Source organism: Synchiropus splendidus, chromosome 7 (genome assembly GCF_027744825.2).
Source record: "Synchiropus splendidus isolate RoL2022-P1 chromosome 7, RoL_Sspl_1.0, whole genome shotgun sequence".
NCBI classification, from domain to species: Eukaryota; Metazoa; Chordata; class Actinopteri; order Syngnathiformes; family Callionymidae; genus Synchiropus; species Synchiropus splendidus.
In genome coordinates, this window is record NC_071340.1 from 7,207,501 (window position 1) to 7,214,442 (window position 6,942).

Below are 6,942 nucleotides of genomic sequence, written 5' to 3' on the forward strand. Positions count from 1 at the left end.
AGTGTTTGTATTCAGTGAAAACTGCAGAATAAAATACGATATGATCAAGCTGGAGAACATGTTTAACTGCCGTCACATCATGTGGGGATGAAGGGGAGAAATGAATGACTGCTTCATTCAGTTTCTTTTATGTTGCTTCTTGTCGTACCTGAAAAGTAGAAACCGTTGCCGTGGTGCTGGAGAACATCTCTGACATGAGCAGAGAGCTGCTGACCATGCTGGTGGAGAACATCTCAGGCCTGGAGTGTGGTGACTATCATGTGGAGACCATATTTGAAGTCAACAAAGCAGTGGTGACTTTCAACAATGCAGCTGGTGAGAAATACCACCGAGCTCCTCCTGTGCTGTTTTATACTCAAGTGTGTTGTGTATTCTGGTGCTGTTAGATGTTTAGCTTTCAGTATGAGATCGATACCAATAAACTATCTGCCTGTTCCCTTGTAGTAATACCTGTAGAGTGCGATTACAGATACATATATGTATGTAATCTGTTTTTCAGATACATTGTCATTCATCAGCAAAAGTGAAAAAAGCAAAAAGCTGGAGAAAAGACGTGTCACTGCCTGGCCACTGGGGGCAGCCAAGAGCATCAGAGTGGAGAATCTGCCTCCAACCGCTTCACATGGTTTGTGTTTCACCAAAACTGTTACTCATTGGTTTGTTTGCTTCAGTTGCTTTTTCTGACTTAATTTCAGTTGTAAAGTCAGTGTACATCTTTGTGTTCAATGGCAGATATTTTGGAGCTGTTCTTTGAGAAGTCCTTGGCCGGGCCAGAAGAGATCACCCTGATCCCAGAGGAGCAGGCAGCTGTGCTCACCTTCTCTGACAGCAAAGGTTTGACATTTCTCTACGTTGGACAGCTGATCACAGGCTGCTGCTCTTTCTTAGCAAGCAACCATTGTGTAGCAAACCAACAATGTCTGCTGTTCATGACCAGTGTTGCCACAGTTACTCTGAAAATGCAATCTGACTACTACTGACTACTCCCTCAAAAAGTAACTTAGTTGCTCTACCAATTACAGTCGTACCTCGGGTTTCGAACGTCCCAGACTTCGACTTTTTTTTGCTTCGGATTTCGAACAAAAATCCAGAACTCGAAGGCCCCCCAAAAAAGCCGGAAAAAACATAACCTGTCTCCGCACCAGACCGTGGTAGAGTGTCACAGGGGAGGTGCTCACTCTCCACACCTCCGAGGCTGGAGCGCTCACTCCAGGGTTTGATGTCCTGTTGTCGACTGGAGCTGGGACAGGGATGAGGCGAGTCTGGGACAGAGCGTGACTTGGTTTATGACTTTGTCACAGCCAAACTGCACAGAAGCGCACATTCAGAGCTGGACACGCACCGGGCACCTCTTCACTTCTGGAGAGACGTCACTCACATCCACTCATGATTTTTTCATTTTAAGTTTTTGTATTGTTTTTTTGTTTTTGTTTATCAGGCACAAGTTTTTTTTTCTGTTTCATACATATATAAATATATATAAACAATGTTAGTAAAGTTATTCTTTATTGTAAGTTGATCTATATTACTTTCTTTAATCTTAATAAGGATACAATGGGATGCAGAGGTGTACTTGTAATAATTGTATGGCCTTTTTGTAAAACAACCATCAAACAAGAACTTGAGTCAAATCTAAACTACAGACTTGATAGATCCACATAGCTGATGCTAACACAGTTAGCACATTCTGCTAACTGCTGCTCAGTGTCCGCCCCAAAGGCGTAGATCAGCACCTTCATTGTGAGTAAGTGTCACACTTTGGTGTAGAACCGCAGTTACTGGAATTGGATGTTTGTTACTTAATCCAGTTCCAGCCGTTTTCTTTTCCGAGTTCTCCGATGATGCTGGCTCTTCATCGCTGTCACAGTTTAGCCTGGGAGTGTTATTGCATACAGCTTGTATGTGTGTATTTCTACAGTAAATAGTGCCTTTTATATATATATACACAATGAGGCTTTACTAAGATTTTACACTTGTGGTTTTGTCCAGAACAAATCAGTCATATTGTAATGTGAAAGTGGTGGGTACTTTTCGTTAAACCATCGCTGGCTCCTAAGTGGAAGCAGTATTTAAATAACTTTCCTTTGGCTGACTATTTTCTGACACCAGCATCCAGAAGAACAACCTTCCTTCTGCTTTTGTTCCTCTCTGCAGTTCTGAGAAACCTCAAACGGGACTACAAGATCAACGCCACCCCTGTAAAGGTTTATCCATACTACCAGTCCCTGGGCACAGCTCTGTATGGTAAAGACCGCCCCACATGGGAGATGCCGGAGCCCTTCACTGAGAAAGTACACCATGTCATCTACAAATTCCTAGTCAAAAAGAATCTTGTCAACACCATCAATGAGCGGATGCGCCCGCACTACTGCAGCGTGGACATGGGCCAGGCAGAGGTCACACTCAGACCCGTGCCAAACTTTCTAAGGCAGAGCGGTCTGACCCAAACGCAGGTGGAGGGCTGGAAGAGCGACGCACTAAGCGCCTTCCGTCGGCAGATGGCTGAATTTTCTGCCTTTGAATGTCCTGCCAATGAGGCCGCGTGGAGAGAGGCACAAAAGACTGTTCTCTCAGTCTTAAAGGAAGACGGCTTCCCAGTGATGGACACGTCCAGAGGGGTTTTGACTGTAGCTGGCCATGCCGACAGCATGAAGCAAATCAGAGCTACTGTGGAAGACATTATTAAGACAGAGATGAGTTGTGTTGAGCGGAAGACAAATGGCCTCAAAGAAGTCATCGATCTGGCACCGGCTGTGTTTTACACCGTGATGGAGGGTGGGCTGCAGAAGAAGATCGCGACCGCTTTCCCTGAGCTGAAGCTGGTGTACGCCGATGACTCGCACAAATTATCAATTGAAGGATTTCCCACCGAAGTCTATCAGACCAAATCCTGGATCTATGAAATGATTCACAATATTTCCAGGAAGCCTCTCAACCTTCCCTCACATATTTTGGAGTTTCTGACCACAATCGATGTCAACGACCTGTCTAGGGACCTGTTCACATCTCATGAGATCAGGGCCTTCTTGAGAGTTGAAAACAGTCAGGCTGTCTTGGTTGGGGTGGGTGAGCAGATGATTCAGGATGCAGAAAGTAAGATGAAGTCCGATTTGCACTGTCGAACGTTGGATGTAGAAGATGCAGAGGTTCTCAAACTCCAGGATTGGAAGGACCTTCTCAAGGACCTGCTGGAAACATACAATTCCCCCAAAAAGCAAACAGTGGGTATTATGGTCCACCTGGAAAGAGAGGACAAAGTCACTGTGGCGGGTTTTCGGAGTCCAGTCAACGAAGCGAGCGACCACCTGCAGAAATTCTTGTCGAGCCGCCCCCGGGTTAAAGAAAGTCTTCGTGTCAAGTCCTGTGCAGTCGTTCTCTTCATTGAGAAACACAGTTCCAAAATGTGGGCGACGTTATACAGAGATTCTGATGTGGCTGTGAAGTTTAAGGCAGAGCAGCGAAAGATTCTGCTGGAGGGGTTTCACCTTAACGTTCAGTCGGTGAAATCTGAACTGGAGAAGCTGGCTGAGGGTCTGTTTTGTGACTCGCTAGTGTTGGACAAGCCAGGCGCCAAGAAGCACTGCCAAAAATATGCACAGATGTTTCTCCCGTCACTGTGGACGGACTTCAACTGTGCCGTCATGCTTCAGCCTGACCAACAAGAGGAAGAGGAAGAGGGAGAAGAGGCGCCGCAGGTTTCAGAGGGAACCTTGGTTCGTTTCTGCCAAGTGAGCACCGCAGATGGTGTTCTTGTTTCTGTGGCCAGAGGTGACATCTGCAGCATGAGCGTCGACGCCATTGTCAATTCTGCGAATGAGCACTTGTACCACATCGGAGGTCTGGCCCTTGCCATTCTCCATGCTGCAGGACCAAGGTTGCAGGACATTTGCAATGATTACATTGCAAAACATGGCAAGCTGCAACCAGGTGATGCCATCACAACAGATCCATGCAACCTGCCCTGCAAACACGTGGTGCATGCAGTCGGTCCTCGCTTCAGTCAGTCGGACAGGAAGACGTCCGTGTCTTGTCTGAAGCTTGTTGTTAAACGCAGTCTGCAGCAAGCAGAGAAGAATCGCTGTAAAACTGTTGCGTTGCCGGCCATCAGCTCTGGTATTTTGGGTTTTCCTGTGGATTTGTGCGCGCAGACCATCGCTCAGGCGGTGAGGGAGTTCTGCGACAGAGCAGATGGGCCCATATCTCTGGCTGAGATATACCTGGTGGACAACACCCACGACACAGTCAAAGCTCTGGCAGCGGCTGTCAACTCTGAATTCAGTGATCTGCATCCTGTGATGATGCGTCCTCTGGAGGAGGAGCGAAGAGGTCCTGGCAGCAGCAGGTACAGTGATGCTGTATGTCCAGCTGGATTGGTGAATAAGTGAAGCAAAAAATAACGTTTCATTTTTGGCCATTGCTAGTCATCAAACTAAGAAGTGAATTTGTGATCTCTTGTTGTCAGTGCTCTCAAAGCAAAAATGTTCTCTGAATGCCTTCATCGCAGAGAGCACAGAGATTTTGGTGGCCGCAGGAACCAGCCGGTGCAGCATGGCAAAGCAGGCAAGAATGAGTGCACGTCCAAAACACCCAAGTGGTGGTTTTCTCTTCATTCATTTGTTGTAGACCAGACCAAATTCACCCACTCTTTTCCACGTCTCAGATACCTTCAGCAGTCTTTTCGGCATGTCCGAGAAAGACTCGTCCAGCCCCAAGCAACTGGTTGTGAAAAGAGAGGAGTTTGAGCCTGCTGTGTTTCAGTTATGTGCCGACAGCCACAAGGTAACCGGTAGTGGCCTCTCTATGTTTTTCTCATGGGCTGGGTTGCCAGAAAGTGTGGCGTAATACAGACAATGCTTTTGTCTGTCTGCTGCTGCAGGCACTAACTCAGGCAAAGAAGAAGATTGAAGGTCTGATAGTAGACGAGCAGGCTACGAAGACCATCGACGACTGGTACATTGGTCAGCTGGCGAGTGAAGACGTCTCTCAGCTCGAGGCACTCCAGAGGGAGATGACGGTCCGCATCCGTCTGGACAAGGGGACGGAGGAGCAGATACCCCACATCCACCTGGAGGGTCTGACAAGAGACGTAGCCAGCGCTGAGTCAACCATAAGGTGGAAAGCAGAATCTGCTGAGTCTGCTCACTGGTCTGTCATTCTATAAGTTTAATATTTAATTTACATTTTCTCAAACAGAGAGCTCCTGCGCAAGGTGGAGAGGCAGGATAACCTGAGGAGCAAGGCCAAGCTGATGGCCAACCTTGTTGAGTGGAAGTACGAGGATGGAACCGGGGCTCTTGCTGTCTTCGACATATTCACCAACCTGGAGCTGGAAGAGGCTCTGAAGAAGCAGAGGACCGTCAGAGTCAAATTCAACGGCAAGGAGTATGACGTCGATGCCGTCAATAAGAAGGCCATTTCCACCAGGGGTCAAAACCCGGTGGAGCTTTTCAGAAGAGACTTGAAAGGTAAGTGAAACTGTTTTCACTGATCACTCCAGTGAGTTTGCTTGGGCAGGAGTTTGAAGTGTGTCTGTGAAACTAGAGGGAACACAAGTCTACACAAAACACGCAGTGCTCTGTATTGTTGACATGAAATGCTGAGATGAACAAGATTCCTAGACGTCCACAACAAGCTTCTGCAGGAGGGTTGGCACCTCACAGCCCACGATCTCAACTCTGCATGGAAAGCCTGTGAGCACAGTTCGGCTGACACCGCGTTTTTGTTGCCATGACAGACGAGCCTGACCTTCCCAGTAACTGGGGTGACATGAACGATGACCTGGTGAAACTGTTTCCTCTGACGCCTGAAGACCAAGAATACCAGGATTTGGACAAGAAACTCAAAGCGGAGAAATTCACTGGGAAGATCACCAGAGTAGGTTCCTTCTACAGACACTTCCTACATGGCGGTGGGTTTTGTTGCTTGACGTTTTGGTCCTCGACAGATCGAGCGAGTGCAGAACAGGACGTTGTGGCAGAGCTACCAGCTGTTGAAGAAGGAGTTGGAGCAGAAGAACAAGCACCAGAACAACGAGTTGGTCCTGTATCACGGCACACAGTCTGACGCCATCGCCCTCATCAACAAGCAAGGATTCAACCGCAGCTACGCCGGGATGCACGGTGTGTCGTGTTGCCAGGGTTCTTCTCGCTGCATCATCTGACAAACTGCTCTTTGTCTTGTACAGGTGCCTTGTATGGAAACGGTTGCTACTTTGCGGTGGACCCCATGTATTCGTACAACTACGCCAAACCAGACGGCCGCAACGACCGGCGCATGTATGCGGCGCGAGTTCTGGTGGGTGACTTCACTAAGGGGGCGAAGGGGATGATCAGTCCACCCTCCAGGAACACGGGTCAGGCTGCTGATCTGTTCGACAGCGTGGTGGATAAAGAGCCCAATCCCGCCATCCACGTCATCTTTCAGGACATCCAGGCGTATCCTGAATACTTGCTCACCTTCACCTGAGTCTGGACGTGCCTTGTGTAACCTTATCTTTCTTTACTCTTTAACAATCAAAACATGTGCAACAGTGACAGATTATGAAGGATAAACCCATATTAGCATCCTGCCTGTTCAACTTTTGTCAAACACACAAGTGTCTAATAAAGATTTCCTTCCTGGGTTGAGTGGTTATCTTCCCTCAGGTCAGGTCAGAGTCGGCAGGTCAGCAGGATAATGACAAAGCAAAGTCGAGGCGTCCCTTATTTTGCAACAGGACAGGAGGCAACCCTACTTGCATCTCTCTTTAACTGTAGTCTTCGTCTTACTGACATTGTTTCTATATTTGCTGCATCACTGCTGTAGTTTGAATTTCGATTCACATGCCACTTTTTTCACCATTTGTTCAACTAGAACCAAAAAAATGTTCCATACACTTCTTGCAGCAGAGCCAGTAAGAAAATACCTTTGAAAATAAAACAACTTTTACAAAGGGGTTGTGTT

At 47.5% G+C, this 6,942-nt stretch overlaps 1 protein-coding gene across 4 annotated transcripts in view; it reads left to right on the forward strand.

Moving 5' to 3' along the window:
* The window catches only part of LOC128763008 (protein mono-ADP-ribosyltransferase PARP14-like), a 15,606-nt gene extending 8,991 nt beyond the window's left edge, over positions 1-6,615 (forward strand). For 2 of the 4 annotated variants that reach the window (XM_053871696.1, XM_053871698.1), the window contains exons 10-20: positions 157-315; positions 500-625; positions 733-834; positions 2,155-4,342; positions 4,463-4,560; positions 4,661-4,779; positions 4,877-5,112; positions 5,194-5,465; positions 5,735-5,874; positions 5,945-6,119; positions 6,185-6,615. In XM_053871696.1, the coding sequence (XP_053727671.1) occupies positions 157-315; positions 500-625; positions 733-834; positions 2,155-4,342; positions 4,463-4,560; positions 4,661-4,779; positions 4,877-5,112; positions 5,194-5,465; positions 5,735-5,874; positions 5,945-6,119; positions 6,185-6,465 (3,896 nt within the window). In that variant the 3' untranslated portion in view covers positions 6,466-6,615. The remainder of the gene's footprint in view (positions 1-156; positions 316-499; positions 626-732; positions 835-2,154; positions 4,343-4,462; positions 4,561-4,660; positions 4,780-4,876; positions 5,113-5,193; positions 5,466-5,734; positions 5,875-5,944; positions 6,120-6,184) is intronic. The other 2 variants (XM_053871700.1, XM_053871697.1) reach the window with 2 other exon arrangements.
* Positions 6,616-6,942: the final 327 nt, after the last annotated feature.